The 20573-nt window shown below is 30.5% G+C and overlaps 1 protein-coding gene across 4 annotated transcripts; it reads right to left on the reverse strand.

The window, feature by feature from the left end:
* Positions 1-7569: 7569 nt before the first annotated feature.
* LOC111276045 (S-adenosyl-L-methionine-dependent methyltransferases superfamily protein) lies at positions 7570-20367 on the reverse strand. Of its 4 annotated transcripts, none has more exons than XM_022861770.2 (13): positions 20059-20367; positions 19891-19986; positions 19704-19787; positions 18921-18995; positions 18716-18796; positions 17141-17280; positions 16404-16625; positions 12874-13048; positions 12532-12585; positions 12355-12438; positions 9487-9685; positions 9053-9261; positions 7570-7941 (listed from the first exon to the last, which is right to left on the reverse strand). In XM_022861770.2, the coding sequence occupies exons 1-13, from the start codon at positions 20182-20184 to the stop codon at positions 7741-7743; spliced, it is 1746 nt and encodes a 581-aa protein (XP_022717505.2). In that variant the 5' UTR covers positions 20185-20367; the 3' UTR covers positions 7570-7740. The 4 variants fall into 4 exon arrangements, with proteins under 4 accessions (XP_022717505.2, XP_022717510.2, XP_022717511.2 ...); XM_022861775.2 differs by having other exon boundaries at positions 19891-19981; positions 20059-20360; XM_022861776.2 differs by having other exon boundaries at positions 19941-19986; positions 20059-20360.
* Positions 20368-20573: the final 206 nt, after the last annotated feature.

The raw sequence follows: 20573 nt of genomic DNA on the forward strand, positions 1-20573 counted from the left end.
TACGAGAAAATCAAAAGTTATGAATTCAAATAAATGTTAGGCAACCAAAAGTCTCTTGGATTTTATGTAATAAAATTAAGAGATATATGTTTAGAATTTATGCAAAAAAAAAAAAAGCTTGGCATTTATTGTAAAATATTTGAATTTTATATTATATATGATATGATTTGTGAAATTTAAAAACTCTATCAACCATTTATAGAAAACAAACTCAAATAATGATAGTCAACAAACAAGATTAATATTTGTCTAACTTTAGGATGTCCTCCATTGCTATATAGAAGTGTTCATGAATTACTTAATTGGCATTTTTATAGGCATATTAAGGTTTTATTTGACCCATCTCAATATAGGTTTGGCTATTGTAAAAATAATATTAAAATTATTTTTATATTAATAATTAATATTTATAATTATATTTTAAAATTAAATTTAAATGTACTGAAATTATGTTTACGTAACATAATCAGAAAACTCAAGTAATTGGAGTAGGGTGAATTCGATTACACAACTTTAAGTAACATCGAACAAACAAACCAAAATCACAAGAATTAAACTTTTTTAAGAGAAATATTAAATATTAATTGTTAGCAAAGCACAAATGTTAGTAAAGTAAAAGAAGAAAAGGTAAAATTATGCCAGAGGTTATATATCCTACCAAAATTTCAAATTTAATTCATATACTTTAATTCATACAAATTTAATCTTCATACTATTTTGATTTGATAACATTTGTTTAATTACTAACTCCATCAATTTTTTACCTTTAAAAATGTTGAGTGGTCGTTGACTTCATAACGTGGATATTGACTTTGTTGAAATGACATTGACTTTACTAAATGATATTAATTATTAAATTATATAAATGATTCATATATTTATATAAAATTTGAAATTTAATCCCTTTAGTATAATTTCAAAAAAAAATCGCATTGTTGTACAAGTTAAATTTAATAATATTGTTGTAATTACTAATAAAAATATTTATTTTACTTTTAGAAAAATCAAATTTTAATTTTTTTTAAAAACAATATTTCAATTTTTTTAGAATTTTTCTATATTTTTAAAATACTAAATTTAATATTTTATAAATATTTAAGTTTTTTTAAATCATTTTTTTTTAATATTTTTAAAATTAGATTTTATTTTTTTTCTAAAAAACATTTAACGTTTTCAATTTTTTAGAAACTTTTTAGATTTGTAAAATACTAAATTTACTTTTTTCAAAACGTTAATTTTTTAAATTTCATTTTCTGAATTTTTTGTATCTTTTAAATTTTAACATTTTATTTAAACAAGTTATTTAATTTTAATATTCTTAATCTTTTGTAATTTTTAAAAATGTTCTATTTTTTAAATTTTTATGTTTTTTATAATTTTTTAAATATTTTTTTATAGAAGATATAGAAAATTTCTAAAACAAATTAAAAAATATAGAAATTTCTAAAAATTCTAAACAATAAATATTTTGATTAAATAAAATGTTAAAATTTAAAAATTAAAAATTAAAAAAATGAATTTTATTTTAAAAAATTAAAATATTGAAAAAGTAAATTAAATCATTTATATAATTTAATAATTAATTTTATTCATCCAAGCTACCATATCGACAAAGTTAACACCCCCGTCAAAAAGTCAACGACCGCATTATCAAGTTAAAGGGCACATTAGCATTTTTAAGAACAAAAAATTGACAAAATTAATGATTGAACTAAAATTATAAAATCAAAATAGTAAGGGACTAAATTTGTATGAAATACAATGCATGGATTAAATTCCAAATTTTGGTAGAATGCAATGACCTCAGATATAATTTGATCAAAAAAAGAGTTTTTTTTTCCCTAAACCTGCACTTCAAGAATAAAATTTTGAATATATCAAATCACCATAATAATTTAATCACTATTGTGATCTTATTACTATGATAATTTTATTATTCATGATTTGAAATCATTTTTTTAATTAACAATCATTAAAATTTAGTAATTAAAGATCAATGTATTTTAGTATTACTAAAAACCAAATATTATTTTGTTTAATAGAACCAAATTAACCATTTTTTGGTAATTACATAATAAATTAATAATTTTCATGTTGTTTAAAAATAATAATTTATATTACTAATATTTTATTTACCTCATAGTAAAGTATAACTAAATAATTAAATTAATAAATATATTTATTAATAGGTAAAGTAACTTTTATAATATAAATTACAAAAAAAATTGAAGCAGAAAATAAAATTAAATCTTTTAAAAGAATTATAATAAAAAAACAAAAATTTATGTTATACGTAACATAAAAAAAAAAACTTAAAAGAAAGCACACATTTATTTTTTTTGAATTTGGTACAATAAATAATATTTTGTAAAGCTACAAACATATAATACAAAACAATACAATTTTGAGAGAAAAAAATTTTCAACTTATTATCAAAGGGATAATAGTGACTATAGTTAAATCTTCATATGACTTCCCTCCGATTATAAAAATATTTTCATTTTTTTATGAGAAATATATCACCTTTGAGATAGTGATTTAAGATTATCACCATATAATTATCATATGTAGATCACTATGATTTTTTGGATGATCACTTTATATCAAACACCACTTAAGGTTCTATTTAATTGATACTTTTATTACTGTATTTTTATTATTTATTTACATTTTCATTTTCAAAATTTTTTGTATAAACTAATAAAAATGGCAACCAAATTAAACTCAATTAAGCTTAAACAAGTTTTATTATACGTACTAATAATTTCGAAGAACAAGCTTTCAGTGTATACTTCCAGTTTTCTAATTCTCAGTTGTTTTTGCATACATGTGTTCAATTTAAGTGTATATTTTTACTTGTTTTTATAAGAAAAATTATTATTATAGATTGCATTAATTATATAATTGGTACTTGAACTATTGTAAAATTTTCAATATAAAATCAAAGGATATAGGTATATAAGGGATTCAAGTGCTTCTCCCTTAATTAGATTTAATGAGATCTTTTAGATTTCTCATTTCTCTTTACAATTCCAATACCTGTAACCCTATTTTTACTTTAAACTGCGACTTTTTTTGTAAAAAAAAAAGTTAGAACTTGAATATTGTACCATATTTTTTTCAATGGGGAAATCACTAGTAAACTAAACTGGAGATTCAATGGAAAATAAAAAATTAATAGATACCTAAAGAGTAAAAGTAAATTAAAGAAAAACTTTTGAGTAGGAGGATTATTATTGCTAGCAATCAGTATATCTATTTTTTGTAAATAATGTAAATAAAATAATGTTTTAATTCAATCTTTTCTTTGTAATTTTATATTCCATTCTTCAAATGCAAGATTTGCAATATAAAAAATTACAAGTTACAACGATGATTGAAAATTGATAAACAATGTTCATACAAAAACTTGTGTCGTATTATTGTTCTATAAACTTTTTTATTGAATGAATAATTCCATTCTTTAGGGAGAGGGTGAAATACTCTTAGTGATTACAGCACACTTGTTCCAAGTCTGGATACTCTTTCTCACAATCGTCGATTCCTCAATATTTTTAAATTGAGGAAGTTGAAGAGTCCTCTTTACTAATGCAGCATGGCAAATTTTACCTAATACCATAAGTTCACCACAACATTTATCAGTGACACTTCCGGTTTTGAAGATACTCGTGAAAACCTCCATAATACAATTTAGACTCATTTTGGTTTTACTTTCACAATCATATTTCTTGATAATGTCAGCCTCCTCGGTAGCTATGATTACTCCGCTCATTACGAACAAAACCATGAAGCCAAAATAAACATTGAAGCTTGCCATTAGGGTTGATGAGGATCTCTCTATTTTACTTTTGGTTGGAAAAATGTTTTTTTTTTCCACGACATTTCCTGGCAAGAAAAGGATTTATTTATAGGTGATCACAACAAAGAAGAAATGAGATTGAAAGATAAAAGCATTTCATTACATTTCTGTTTCAAAAATTGATTGTAATCAGTTTATAACTACAAATTTCTTAATGATGTGAGTTTTTTTTATTTATTAGCAATAACTTCTTCTCGTAGAGATCCAATTAACTCTTTTTATTTTAGCCCAAGGAATGACAGTGAAGTTTTGACTTATCCAAAAAAAGAAATGTTGAATTAAAAATAATTGAGACTTCATTTGCTAGCTGCTTTTACTTTTTATTTTGAATTGGAATAAATTGAAAAAGAGATTGTTGTTTATAAAAATAAAAAAAGAAGCTTTTTTATTAAAAAAAATATATGTTTATTCAAATTAGTAACTAACATAAGAAAAAACTCAACCTTCATCTAGTGGTTGTTATCTTCTTTATGAGGATTGAGATTTAAATTTTGAATTCTCATTTATTTCCATACCTCTCGTATGTAAAAAAAAAAAAAAGAATTGAGTTTTGAAACATCTAATTTGAAATGATACCAAATGTTACCTTAAATTAAACCTAAAATGTTCTTACATAATCAAATTAGTTATTTTGCATGATCTTAAGTTTAATTTGTCTTATTTGCAATAGATTGTGCTTTGATTCCTTTAGTTTAATTTGGGTTTTGTTTCTTTTCTCATAATTGCATGATGCTTTAGTTTGCTAGATTAGTTTTAGTTTTAATTTAATTCAAAGCATATGGAATTCATATTGAAGTTGTTGCTAGGGTTGTTTTGCATAGTTACATGTTTAGTTTATTCTTGCACGCTTGGGTTTACATTATACCTTGTTAGTGACATTTTGTTTAATTTTGTTTAAGTTATAATTAGGTAATCTTTCATATTTAATTTCAAACATCTAATTTGAAATGACACCAAATATTACCTTGATTTTTTCAAATTTAGGTCTGTCACATTACATTTTTTCTCACTTTAGGCGTAACATTAGATGTTTCGAAGGCTAAAATAGAAAAGAGTTAATTGGATATTTACAAGAAGTTAATGCTAATAAATAAAAATAAAAATAAAAACTCACATCATTAAGAAATTTGAGGTTATAAACTGCTTACAATTAATTTTTGAAACAGAAATGTAATGAATTACTTTTATCTTTCAATCTCATTTCTTCTTTGTTGTGATCACCTATAAATAAATCCTTTTATTGCCAGGAAATGTCGTGGGAAAAAACATATTTCCAACCAAAAGTAAAGTGGAGAGATCCTCATCAACCCTAATGGCAAGCTTCAATGTTTATTTTGGCTTCATGGTTTTGTTCGTAATGAGCGGAGTAATCATAGCTACCGAGGAGGCTGACATTATCAAGAAATATGATTGTGAAAATGAAACCAAAATGAGTCTAAATTGTATTATGGATGTTTTCACGAGTATCTTCAAAATCGGAAGTGTCACTGACAAATGTTGTGGTGAACTTATGGTCTTAGGTAAAATTTGCCATGCTGCATTAGTAAAGAGGACTCTTCAACTTCCTCAATTCAAAAATATTGAGGAATCGACGATTGTGACAAAGAGCATCCAGACTTGGAACAAGTGCGCTGTAATCACTAAGGGTGTTTCACCCTCTCCCTAAAAAATGGAATTATTCATTCAATAAAAAAGTTTATAGAACAATAATACGACATAAGTTTTTGTATGAACAATGTTTAGCAATTTTCAATAAACGATGTAACTCGTAATTTGCATATTGCAAATCTTGCATTTGAAGAATGGAATATAAAATTACAAAGAAAAGATTGAATTAAAACTTTATTTTATTTACATTATTTACAAAAAAAATAGATATAATGATTGCTAGCAGTAATAATCCTCCTACTCAAAAGTTTTTCTTTAATTTACTTTTAATCTTTAGGTATCTATTAATTTTTTGTTTTCCATTGAATCTCGAGTTTAGTTTACTAGTGATTCCTCGTTGAAGAAAATATGGTTCAATATTCAAGTCCTAAAAGTTAATTTCTTTATAAAAGATATTGCAGTTTAAAATAGAAAAATAGTTACAGGATTTGAATTTTAAATTTATTAAATTAAAATTTAATCTTCAAATCAATATTTATAAGTAGAAATGAACAACTTAAAATCTCTCATTAGAATCTAATTATGGGTAAAGCACTTGAATCTCTTATATACCTATTATCTTTTATTTTATATTGAAAATTTCTCAACAATTCAAATCCCAATTATGTAATTAACCCAATCTATAATAATAATTTTTTATATAAAAATAAGTAAAAATATATACTTAAACTGAACACTTGGTAGTAAACTCTTGTATTTCAGATTTGCTAGAAATTAATTTCACCTTTTTTTTTTCCTAAAACACTTCTAAATGGTTCAAAATCATTTATAACTTTGTTTATAAGATACTGAGTTTAGCACCATTTCAACAACAACAACAACCAAAAAAAACGATATTGAGTTTAGCAATTTGTTATAACAAAGCTTCATAAAATTTGGACCTACTACTTGGCCTATTAGCCTTTGCCATGAGGCAAAACTGGCATTAGATGAAAATATTTCTTTAGACTTAACTTTTTAGCAATTATCAAATGTAATGCCTGATATTATAACTAGCTATAAAGATAACATTACCAATTGAATTTATTATCTTTTTTATCTTTTTCAATTTGTATAGCTTTTCATTCATAAAAGAGCTAAATCCACGAATATGATGCATTAAATTTAGCAATAAAAATCAAACCATTGTAATTTTATGGATTAATATCAAATTTATCACTATACTATTGAATTTTATCATTGCCTTTTAATTTTGTTGAATTTCACTATCATATTTTAAATTCTATGTTTTTTGTATTAAAAGTTTGTTGAATTGCAAACTTAGTTGAACGATTGATTTTTATTCAATATAATCGATGTGAAAATTTTGTGGAAATTGGATCCACAAACTTTTCGTACTTGAAATTATCAATGACCAAACTCATAGGAGAAACCACGTGGCTTACCTTGGTCACTTGAAGAAATGGAAGTGGTAAATGACGTTTTACAACAACCAACCAATTAAAGTCCAAAAAGTTTGTAGGGCAATACTGAAAGGAACAGGTCCCCGAGTGATCCAAGGATAACGTAAAGCAATCCTTATCCTCAACTCAGTCAAAATTCAAGTCCTTTAAGAACTCTTCTACTAATAATTCTGATGATGATTACTTTGACAAGCCCATCAATCTGCTGTCAAAATCACTAAGAAACATCCATCTTTCAGGTTGTACTTCCCTAAACAAATGAAAGTAAAATTCCTAATACGTTCATTTTAACATTAATGATCATCCATGTTTGACTGAAATTCTGTTCCAGAGTTTTTTTTCATTACGTTGTACTTTAGCATTTGGACAAAAGTTTTGAGTGAAAAATCTGTCTGGAATGGCAATTCTTCATGTCGTCAATGCAGGAAAAAAAAAACAAACGAATTTCATGGTGGTAGGAACAAGTAAACAAACAGACGGCTGCTTAAAACGACAAAAATTGTTCAAACCATCGCACGTGACCTGAGCCCTACGGGGTCCCTCATTTTTCAAGCAACCAATAGCTGTAATGACAGCTTATGCCTGCCTGCTTTCTTCTATCATTAACCAATCAGATTTAAACTTAATCCACTTTCCAACGATCTTAACATTTCTCATCGATTTAATATATTCCAGATATTTTTATAATGTAAATCACAGTGAATCAAGTAAAAAGAAAGCTGAATCAGAAAGCAAATGAAACCGAAACAAATCGGATGCAATCTATAATACCTTTGTCATCTAAGAAACTATTTATTACCTTATCTCAAACTATGATGCCATAACTGTATCCAGCTTTTTAGCAATTATGGCAACATTCCTCGGGGATAATGCTGGATCAAAAATAGGTAACATTACCACGTTCAAGTGACCAGCTTGCTCCTGGAGGAACAATAATCTATCCAGAAGAATGACAGTTTCCAACAGAGGCCCAAAAGCAGCACGAAGAGACCAGTAAACTCCAATAAGGTTCTGCCAGCAATAAACAAATTAGGCAGTATTCCACCACTATATACAATTAATCAACACTCGGTACTCTGGCTTCCCTAACATAGATTAGATAGTTTGTAACTCGTGCAAGTAATTACAGGGTTATATTCCTCATTTTTTAGAATTTGAAAACATCCCACCTAGTGTGAACAATAATTAATTCACAAATTATAAATAACTGAGATAAACAGCAAATAATAAGTAATGATCCATGATTCTGGGTTCTAGATAATACTCCATTTTCAGGCTTCTATTCCTTTTTCTGAACATCGAACTATGAATTATGGTTAGTTTAGATAGCCCGTGTTTTGTTCAATCAAGAGACAACTTTACTCTTCTTTTTTGTTCCAATGGGTGTTTCTCTTGTTCTTCTCTAACCAGGACCATATATATCATCCTGTGCTAGACAATTTTCTGTGTAGATCAGGCAATAATGGTATATGTTTTAAGGGGATTCATCTTCAAACAAAAGATGGAAATCTAAGAGAATTCACGTGGCAAAGAAAAACCAAAATCATAACCAATTTCCTCGGCAAGCCTGATAGATAAGAAACTACAAAACTATAAAATCAATAAAACAAAAATATTTGATGAATCAGCTGTCTCTCTTCCAGTTAAAAGCCAGTAGCCATAGTGAATCAAATATGAAACTTTTTTCACCATTTTTTTAAATATCATAATGGTGAGTGTTGCATTTTGATTTTAATGATGACTATCTCAAGATCAAATTTTATAAGCATTAAGGGATCCCTAGAAGTTCCAAATCAAGAATAATGCATTCATTTGCTATGCAGCTTCAACTGAAGATGAGCATTACCATCAAATACAGTTTCATCATATTTTTGCTTTATTGTTCTAAATCCTAATTATAAATAAAATGCAAGAAATATGTTACTACTATTATCAAAGCAATTCCAAAGTAGCCATGGTGATAGTGAACAGGCAATAAAGGAAACAGACACAACAATCAATTCTAAATCTCAAAGACATGATATTGACAAAAAATATACTAGAAACTTGCACTGAATTTGTGATGATAAATTAAAATTCATACTCTCAAAGGAGCAGTGAATAAGTAGTATGAGAGACATACAACATAGGGCTCAACTTCATTCCAAATGCCAAGGAAATTGATATCAACCAATGGTTTAAGCCCTAGACGACATAATCCAGACCGGCAAAATTTCTCAAAAAGTGAATACTTATCAGCAGATATAGTCCTCCCTTCACATCTGCTACCAGTATCTAAGGACATTTTATTGACTAAGGCATCCAAGTTCAACCCTATGCCTGACTTGTCACCTGCAACACAAAGAAAAGTTGCAGTCTCTTATAAGTAATTCAGATTTCCCCACCAATGTAATGCACATAAATTGGTCTGCAAGAAGAAATTTGTCCCGTATTCTTTGCAGGATCTTCACTAGGCAATTACCATGAACAAGCAAAGAAAAGAAAAAGGGACAGAGTGCAACATTATCGAAAGAGCAACAAGCTAGTAGTCCTAAAACTACATCTACCATTATGTACCTGCTCCAGCTTCTCCACTTTGTATGACAGAGCAAGCCTCATCCATATTAGGACTCTGAGGCAAAGACGAATAAGTACTTTCTTCATCATGCAATTCAGACTCCATTATCCTCCTTTGCTGCTTACGGCGTAAAGCCTTCCCTTGGCGCCCAATTGAAGGACTTGTTATTATGACTTCAGGGAAATATTTATGAAGAACCTTCAAAAGATACTGTTAGTTACTGTAGATCTTACGTCTGAAATGAAACAGATGAAAGATAAACAGCCATGACAACTGAGAAATAAACTATAAGAATATTTGAAAATAGATTTACTATAACATCGTTAATGCAACACAAGTACAGGTACATTCTGACGTAAATCAATAACATTTGTAAATCGGTAAACAAGCTGGTGGAGAATGTCTTAATTTAAATGTCATCTTAGTAATTGTATAAATGTTCTGGGAATACCCATGCCCCAACAAGACCTGGTAATTTCTGTCATTTCAGTGTTGAGTTCTTAGATTTATACATCAGGCCTATGAAATTGTGGTTTCATTAGGTGTTCTCGCACCAAAAGTTATCTTTTAGTGGGGAAAGAAAGAAGGAAGGGGAAGAGGAGGGCAGGAAAGGCTGGGCATGATGTGATGACTATTTTTCTTGGGAGCATCAATGCAGTCACCTGTTTGATAACTTCTAGGAGAAGCTGTTGATCCTTTTAAACGAAGCTTCCAAGTGTCACCCTAGAGAAAGATTTCTTCTTCTCTTAATCTACAAATCTCCAACAACTGTTTCAAGTTATGAAAGTTTTAGGTTTTAAGGAATCAACCCATGGCACCACTGAATCCCTTCAACATGGCATTACTGATAATGATTTTTAACTTTGTGCTGCTATTTTCTCTGTCAGACAAGCTATGGCTCAAATTTCAGGTACTTTCTTTGATTTGCAAAAGTATATGAGTTTTGAGCTTTTAATAGCCAAAAACATTGATTTGGTGAGTCAAACCTGTTAACCATTGCCGCTATTTGATCTTCATTTGATTATCATGTTTCTTTACTACTTCTGGCTCAGTTGGCTTCGCCACCACTACTATTTGTTTACTGCTAGCAACACTTGCTACAGAGGTTAATAATCTATAAGAAACATACAAGTAGTTAAACACCCTCAACTTAGTAATATTTCAAATTAGTTTATACTTTCTCTTTTTCTCCGAAATCTTTAATGGTCAAGTGTGTATATATCTGCCTACCTGTATCATAATTGGAATCTTTAGCCAAGTTCAAGTCAAAATTTTAAAAATATGAGTCGGACACCTAGACCAATGGTCACAAAAAAAAAAAACACCTAGAATGATATCATGTCAGATTCTTGTACCAAGTCAACTAAGAAATTATAAGGAATACAGAAAAAGTAGAACTAGAGGATTGCTGTATGCTTGACACTTCTAATTGTAAAGGCAAGTGATGTAGGACAGATTTGGTAAAGTCTGCCTACTTAGGTTGAGAGGTAGGCTAGGACTAGAAAATTAGGGATTTTAGGATTTATGGATATGGAAAGAAATCAGGGTTAGGATTTAGGTAGAAATTAGATCTAGTTCAATTGAGATTAGATGCCAAAGAGGGTTGAATCTAATGGTAAAATTTTCAGGAACTCGGAGCAGCAGCAAAACAGAGAAAACAAGTTTATGAGTGCTGTTTTCATGCTGTAAACAGTAATCCAAGAATTCTAGAGTGAGTTGCAACTAGACCTGCTCAAGGGCTAAGTTATCCGCCTAAGTCTGAAATCCCGTCCAAGTTTTAAGAGAGCTTGGATAAGAAACTAAAGCCCGTTAAATGGGTTTGGGCATAATTTTTAGGCCTGTTTGAATTTTGGATTGAGCCTTGGACAAATGAATTAAAGCCCAAGCCTGGCCCAAATAAACTATATAATTAAAATATTATAATTATTTAAGTATATATATGTGAATTTTTACTTTTTATTTTTTTCAAAAAGGATTTTTTAAAATTTTTTATTATATAAATTAAGTTTTTCAATTTGGACCAAGCTTGAGAAATTTTTGAAGCCCAATAGGGCTTGAGAAAATTTTGAGGTCCGAATTATCAGGTCAGGCCGGGCCTAGACAAGCATATAAACTATTAATACCAAGCATAGGCTGCCCATTAACACCTCTAATTGCAGCGTTTCCAAGAACTATCAATAACTACTTGGATTAGAATTTCTAAATCATTAAAATTAGGAATAATACTTAACATATTTATGCTAAAGAGCACATAAAAGCTCTAAAAAGACTTAACTACACTTAATTAAGACCCAATGGACAACTAGTATGGACATTCTAGTAAACAGAGTTCTGAATGTTGGGTTACAATTTCTTTCATTAACGAGCTTTCCCCCATAGAAAGAAAATTTTTTGTCACTTGTTTTAATTGTTTTTCTTTGTCATCAATGTGGACAACCATATGTATGTATACGCCCAGACGGACATACAGACATGTAAATAAAGTTTGCTTCATGCATAAATACATTTTTTTATTATGTTTGTTTATTTGAAACTCATGCATAAATACTTTCAAACATACTTTCACATGGAAACATTCTAGGAGAAAAAGAAAAAGAACCCTGAGGATACTTCATCACACCCTCATGTTAACAGGTGTCATAACACCAAGATGAGAAGACTACCAATAAAATATAATCGGGCAGCAGATATCTTAAATAACTCAAAGTGTCAATTCAGAGATATGGGGAGAAGCAACATGAATGCAAAGCAACAAAAAGAGTACTTTCAAGGCATTAAGCAATCTTATTAATGTGGAAATTACAAAAACTAATTGACATTGTGCAATTTAAACAATGAAACTCAACAAGAAATAAAGTATCTTGTACCATTTGGAAAGCAGCGCGGAAAGCATGCAGCTCAAAATTGTGGAGACCAGCTTCCTTTCCTAAACTTTTCCATCTTTCTGCACTCTAAACAAATAAAGCATGATCACAAATTTCATCTATAAAAGACGAAAGTAGATAAACCAAAGAAATATTAGTAGAAAGAATTTGTAACTCAACCCTGTCTTTGTATTGGCCAAAAGAAAACCAGTTTTTTGCCCAGACACTGTAAATCTGTAATCCAACACAATTCCAACTAGGTAGACTGTAAAATTTTTTTCTTATGGCAGTCAAAGCAAAATTCCACAACCAAAGGACTGCTTAGTCTCTAACTTTTATTTGTTTTGTTGCTTTTATACATAACATGATCCTTAACCTTACATGCATATCAGCTTATACCTGTTTAAGTCAATCTTAGCTTAATGAAAGGAAAAAAAAAAAAAAAAGAAAGAACTCTCATGCATGAGGCATTCGCATCATATTGCTTTTAAACAGTACAAGAAAGGCAAGATGCACACATACCTGACAAGCAAGATCACGAGAACTCTTTCCAAGAGACAAGCTAATAGTTTTAACACCACAACTCATTGGAAAACCATAATGAATGCGAGCATTTTCAAACCCTTCTTCAGATAGTAAGTTGTAGCAACAGCCAATGCTAATAACTGCTCTAACTTCTTCACACTCTAAAATGGTCCTGATCAATTACATTCACATCCTATTAGATAGTTTACTAATTAAACAATGACATAATACTCTAATATGAAAAAGCATAATCTAGCATTGCATCTTTGTTACATGAAACAGAACTCAATAACATGAAATTACTAAAGTGTAACATGCGGATATAACAACGAGTAAAACAGTCCTACACTTGAAAAATATGAAGTCAAATGTTATCAATATGGATACGGACCACCTTTTTGCTCTCACACTTTATCTCCCTAAATTTATCATTCTAGAAAGTTAAAACCAACCAACCAACATCATATCATTAGTTCCTTCTATTACTTGCACTTTAGTCATTTATTCCCCTTGCTTTGTTCCGTCAATATTCCTCAATATAATAATCATATAAATAGTATAGTTTATGACACTTGCGTCACCATAATTTCTTCTTGCCATAACAATTGAGCTCCCTAATAGTTGCTCATTCCTCCTTCCTTAACAATTGCTGATTCCATCCATTGACTTGTACAAAGCATTACCTTCTCTGTGTACACTTCAAATAATATCTTAAAGAGTCTTTTGTAATGTGTAAAATTTTGGTGATTCAACCAGTGACAAATGGCTCCATGATATCATGCAATGACTAACAATGTCATATATGGGGTACCGGTGGAGAATCAATATCAGCAGTCCTTAACACGTCAACTATAGGCTTTGAAAACTCATGAAATAGTCCAACTTATCCCACTAATTATCACTAACAATGCATTCTTTGATTGCATGAGCTTTGACTTCTACTACCTTGCAAAATCCTTCAAATGAATTCCAATTTGCATCCACACTCATCTTTTCAAGTGTATCCTTTACTTCTTTTAAACCTTTTACCATGACAATATTAGATGAAAATCTTGTTTCAACTACCTTCAACAAATTCAACTTCAAATACCTTTTAAATATAGACAAGGCCAAACTATGATTTGCAATAAAGTTTTGAACCACTTGCACATCATTCACCGATTTACTTATCCATTAGAATTCAATAAAATAATTTAAGTTCTTGGATGCTTCATAGATATTCTTCAAATTGAAATTCAATCTACGCCTAGACAAGGTGTCCAAAATATGTGGGGCATTTTGCTACCACTATTTGTCCAGCTACCTTGAAGCTTGTTGCATGGTTTGTTACAACTTGAACCACATTTGCTTCTCCGATTTCCTCAATAGCTTCTAGAAATATATTAGCAATATGTTCCATACTCTTAATATTACCACTAGCATCAATTGTTTTCACAAATATTGGTCCTCAGATAAAAGCTTCCATAATATTGATAAGAGGGCTTTTTGCCTATCAGTCCATCCATCAGGAGAAATAGAAACTCCTTTTTGTTTTTCCATGTGTCCTTTATAGAATGAAGAGCATGGGTTTTTTCTTTAACATAATACATTGAAGGTAAACTAAGAGCATCAAGCTGTGAATGACCAGAAAAGTAACACAAATGTTTGAAACTTTTTGTTTCTTGAATTTTTTGATAGTGTTCATAGTCGTACCTTATTACACAGGTCAACTACTCAACTATAGCAAGAAAATTATTTTGTTAATAAATAAGTTTTATTACGACTTCTAGAACCTTGAATGCACATGTTCAAACTTTGAAATTACACTGAAATGAAACCTCCCTATGCTCTTAATTAACTATCAAAATATTTCCGGTTTTAGTTTCATGTCTCTCACTTCAGTTCAGCTTTTGAGTATTTCAGTTTTGCATGAAGTGGAGTAGACCTAATGGTCAATTGGTGACTGATGTCAGTTGAGGTATGTCTTCTACTCTTCTTAACTTTGCATTTAGGTTGTAGTTACAAACATATAAGCTTTATTTTATAAGTTTGGAATCTAAATCTCTAGTAATCTTAATTTTTTTTCTTGATGTTTTGAAGATACAAACTTAGACTCTTATATTGAAGAAGTAGAATTGTAGAACCTAAACCAACATCAAACAATGAGAATTAAGCACTAACCAGGTATGTTATATGTTTCCCTTCTCAATTCTCATTGCCACAACTTTGTACAATGATTGTTGGCATTTTTGTTTGTGGATTGATACATCCATAGATTAGATATGCTCAATGCTCTTCCTTTACCTTCACTATATTATGCTAACTATTGCACACTTGAATGTGAAATTTTAATAGTCAGATTTAAGATAGCTTCTATAATTATTACCAATCATCCTAATAAGATATTGTACAAATAGTCCAGGCACCCGGGTCCTCTTCTTTGACCATTTGTAGCCATATCTTTGTATCTTTGATTTATGATAATTGGCTTGTCTAACACCTAGATACATACATATACCCGACATCTGTAACCAAGTTTGAGCAACATAGTTATAACAAGGCATACTTCTAACAATCCCTAAAATATTATCTACTTTGCAATACCAATGCATAAAAGAAAGGATATAATGCTTACTATCTCAAACTAAGTTGTAGAAAGGCAGGTCTCCCTTGCCCACCAATAATGGAGCAAATCATAACTGCAATCTATGAAGCACGGACATGGACACGCAATACGAGTACAACACGATACAGACACAATGACACAACAATTACAAAAAATTGGGGACTCTGGTACAGCAGGACATGGCAATAAAAAAAATTTTTATATATTCTATCTAAAAATATTCAATGTAAATGTAAATACAATAAAAATGTAAATATTGATACTTTTCAAACAAATATTAATACGCAAAAAGCCTTTCAATTTTTTTAAATTAATTTTGAGTTTAAAAACTTGGACATCTAAAACCATTAAAACCAATTAGCTCAAACTCAAAGGCCCAAAAGCCAAAAGGCCATAAATCATCATGCCCTAAATTATTCACTAGGAATTGTCTTCATATTTGGTTTCTGTGTCGTGTCTCTCTTCTTTCTCTCTTATCTTTTTTCTCTATTTTTCTCTTGTAACATATTTCCATCAATGACTTGCTTTCTACTCCCACTTTTCCAACATTTAACACTCTTTTCTTGTTATGCTATCTCTCTGTTTTCTTCTCTTTTTTTTATGGATTTCCAACATCTCATTTCTTTAGGATCTTGGTTTCTGCTCACTGTGATTCCAAATTTAAAAAAAAAAAAAAAATTCATCCTTTGTCCGGTCATGTCCATTTGTGTCAGAGGCATGTTCATACATGTCCAATCTCTTTTTTATTTTTTTGGCGTGCCTGATACCTGTCCCACCATGTCGGAGGCGTGTCCATGTGGGACATGTATTGGACACAAGTATGTGCCGCTGCACGGTGTTTCCATGCTTCACAGGCTGCAATTTAACTTAGCATTGGAAGGAGAAGGAAAAGAATAGCTTACAAGCATATTTTGACACTCACTTGAGCATTGTTACTGAGAGATCTCCACAAGCATGAAGTCCAGCCAGAACCAATGAACTCCTATTTCCTTTTGAACCATATTGTTCAAGGTCTTGCTCGATCAATTTTGGCTGCTCAACATCACATTTATGAGGCAACAAGGTGCTCAGGGCTTTCAATGTTTCCAGGGACATTATGCGGCATGTAATTGTCTGGGGCACATTTAATCTCTTGTTTCCTGATCTAACAGAAAAAAGGTTGCAATCTGTCAACAAGTGTGACACTTGCAAAAGTAGTGATTTTAAGTAACTTCAAACTATAATTGTAACAATAAAATCCATGCTAATGCTAAAAGAGAAATTCAAATTGGAATTGTGTCACCAAAAAGAGTAGTTATATGCCAAATGTGCCCAAAAAGAAATAATCAGGTCACATGGTTCACTTGATGAAACAACCTTCACAAAATTTTTGTTTGTTCGGACAATTAAACATCATTGTCAGAACACCAGGTCTCTTAGACAACCTATAAATGAGTATATAAAGTCTTAACATTTAATTTACAACCAACAGAACAAACTAACTCAAGGCATTAGTCTGGAAAAATGCCTCAATGATGATCAAACTTAGCATAATCCAACCACCACAAAGAGAAACATGCACATGTTCATGTAGGTAACTTTAAAGGTGACATGGGCTTCAGTTTTAAAATAAATACAACCGCCCAAGATATGATAAAGGAAGGTAACTCCCTCACATACCCAAATTTTCGCATCTGAACTGTGTAATGCTTCTTGATTCGCTCTGCACGTGCATCTGTAACATTTCCATGATGAGAACAAGCATCTATAGCGACTACAGAATGCTGGTACTCAAAGGCAAGGACTTGCGCAAGATAACCCTGGAAAATCATGCTAACCAGGATTAAGAACCAGATCTATAGTTTTGAAGTGAAGTAAACATCACTATCAACATGCTAATATATACAAAATGCATACAATGTCATTGTGAAGGAACAAAGGAACAAATATTCCATGGTCAAACTCAATAAGTCCCAAAACTTTTGTCCACCACAGTTCAACAAAACAGAAACTTTTATTGAAGGAGCATTTAGATTTAAGGGTAAAGTTATGAATGCAAAGAGAAACAAAATAGAAAACATCACATCATAAACTTGCATGCATGCATGCATACACATGGTTTCCGTGCATGTGTTTGTCTGTACCTACGTATGTATGTGTGTATGTCTATCTATTGAGCAGAAGTAGCTGATGTGGGATGCGAGAAAGAAGTTTTTATTCCACCCTAGAGGCAACAAAACGATGCGGACACTAATGGGAGGTCTAATATTAGGGATGTGAAAGGTCAAGTGAAATGATTATTAGAAGTATGGGGTATTTGAGTTGCACACGAAGGAAACACCTCAGCAAGTTGGCAAAGTGCTTCATTTAGATGGAAAAGTTATTGCCAAAGAATTAAGAGTGCTTGATGTCACCATCAGAGCAACCATTACAGGACTTCGAAAAGGAAATCTTGGATGTTTTGCCTTGCCTTTAAGTTTGGAGAGGCTTTGTCAAAGGATTGAGATTCCTCAAGATAAGAGCTAGCTATGGTGAGGCAATGTGAAGATTGCTTAAAAGATTTGGACAACTGAACTAGTTGTCACACAAAATCTTGTAAACATATGACTATGCCTGGAGGTTCAGTCAAGTGCAGGAGAGTGAAAGTAATGCTCTGTTTGGTAGGAAGGATAGAAGGGGAGAAGGATGGAAATTTTTTAAATCAAATGCTTGATATTAATAATAACATATGCTCTTTTAGCTCAACTATTAGACTAAAACTTTTTCCTTCCATTCCATTTTCCATCCTTCCTACAAAATGGAGTGTAAGGGCTAACAGCTAAGGCTTGGACTTGGAAATACTGTTATAGGCCACGGTTAAGTTGCTAAGGTACAAAAAGGGCAAAAATAAAGTCACAAATCAAAAACTCCCAACCTTATCCTCTTTGACCAAATATGTGAAACAACAAGCAACATAATAATTGAATCAAAAGTGATGCCCACCACAAAACTGCCCAGTCCAGCATGCTAATAGACCTAGTACCAATTTAACCATTACCTATCAAGTTCAAAAATGCTTAAATAAAACAGGTCAAATCAGTTTTGCATTTTGTTGGTTCAGCATCAATTTGCTCCCAGATTCCAAGTTTTGACAAGCTTCTCTATCCATTAAAGCATCAATTAAGCAGTCTCAACCCCAAATTCAGCATCATCCAAATAGAAAGTAGAAAAGAAAAAAGTTAGGAAAGGGAAAAAGAGAAAAAGAGTGACGCACACCTGACCAGCACCGACATCAATTATTGCATCAGCTTGCACTGTACTCACAATAGAACTAACAATAGCAGAAAGAACTTCTACCTGGTTACCACATAAATAAGGTAACTTTAGATTTCCAATGTTGTGCAGCACATACCACATCGGGACATCATCATTTATGAGAAAAGGAGATCAATTCAATTCCAAAATATTACATAATAGCTACCTCGTGCTTCTTCTTTAGATTCATTCCTTGAGAAAGAACGCTATTAAGTGATGTTGTATGGAAGTCGGGAAATACCTACAATAAACCAGAATGATAAATATCTTCTTTGAAAACAACTCCTACACGCCCCACTTTAGAAGAAAGTACTCCCCATCTGCCTTCCATTGGTAAACAATTCAAGGAAAAAGAAAAGAGAAGACTTAAAAAATGAAAATTTGATAAAAAAGACTTAAGAAAAAGGACCCTTGTTAAACCAAGAAGCAAAGAAGTAATTTGAAATTATTTTTTCAAGAAAAAAATCAAAGGAAGATAATCTTGTCCAATAAAATCGTGAGTGAGAAATCAAGCCCAGAAAAAAAGGTCAATAAGCTTGTTTTTTACTTCCGAAAGCAAAATACTGAGCTTTGCTTGGTAGGAAAGATCGAAAGGGATGAGAATAGAAAACTTGTCAATCTAATGGTTAAACTACAATGTAGGAAAGTGGTATTATAACCATTAGATTAACAAATTTTACATCGTCACCTCTTTCCATCCTTCCTACCAAGCAAATCCTGAAAGTATATTTGCAATGCCAAAAGCAAAGCAAATAATATTTTGAAAAATTAAATATTAAAAATCTAATTATGATGAATTGCCAAAAGCATGATTTTTACTCTTATATTTAACAATTATGTGGGCAGCATTTAAGCCATTTTCTCATTTCAATTACTATATTTTATCATCTTTTCTGCAAGAATCAAAAAACAAATATCAAAAACTCAATTATAATTGAAAGAAATTAACCTTTTTCAAGTCAGCTTGTTCTCGAGGATAAACAAGAGATTTCAGAGTAAGAACAAACTCCTTAAGCGAAGTAGGCCAATGATCCTACCATTAAAAGTAATTCAATAACATTAATCAATTATTCAAATTTATTATGAATAACAATAACAAATCAAATAATAATAATAATAAAAGGAAACAATTTTACTTGGACAACTCCAGAAGGAATTAGGAGAAGATTTTCAACAGATTCTTTACCAAGACATTCAATCCATTCTTTATCAACAGATTCCCATAGCCTATCCTGAAATAAAATAAATAAATAAATAAGAGGGAAAGAAAAGTGGGTTTTTATTAATTTTTAGTTTTAACTAACCTTGAAGAAATTGACAACGTGAGCATTGATTAAAAAAGTGTAAGGTTTAATGAAATCTGCAATAGCTTTGATCCATTCCAAAGTTTCAGCTGCGCTGTCGCATGAATACTTGCACTGCTTCGCCATTTCTCAATTCTCACTCTCTTACCCCAATCTTTGCTTTAGTTTCCACTGGTTTTTTTTTTTTTCTGTTTTTCTGGGGCTTTGCGTTTTTCAACTTGAGCTACATATAATATCGCTTGAGAAAGGCCCAAAATGCTCACACTCAAGCCAACTCGGTTTCTTCTTCTGTTCCTTTTTTTTTTTTTTAGGGTAGCTTTTTTTATAGTCACGAGGATTTTTATGCTTTATTTGAGCTTAGTCTCTTTTTTTGCGTACGGCTCTTAAAAGTTGTTTTTTTTGCATTGATTTTTTTTTAATTAAAAAAATTACAGTTTGAGAATAAAAAAATTATAAATATTAATTATTAAATTTATTGAATAAGATTTTTAAAAATAATTATATGGAATAATTAA

This window comes from Durio zibethinus, chromosome 25 (assembly GCF_047325235.1).
Source record: "Durio zibethinus cultivar Kanyao isolate XHJ-2024 chromosome 25, ASM4732523v1, whole genome shotgun sequence".
Taxonomy (NCBI): Eukaryota; Viridiplantae; Streptophyta; class Magnoliopsida; order Malvales; family Malvaceae; genus Durio; species Durio zibethinus.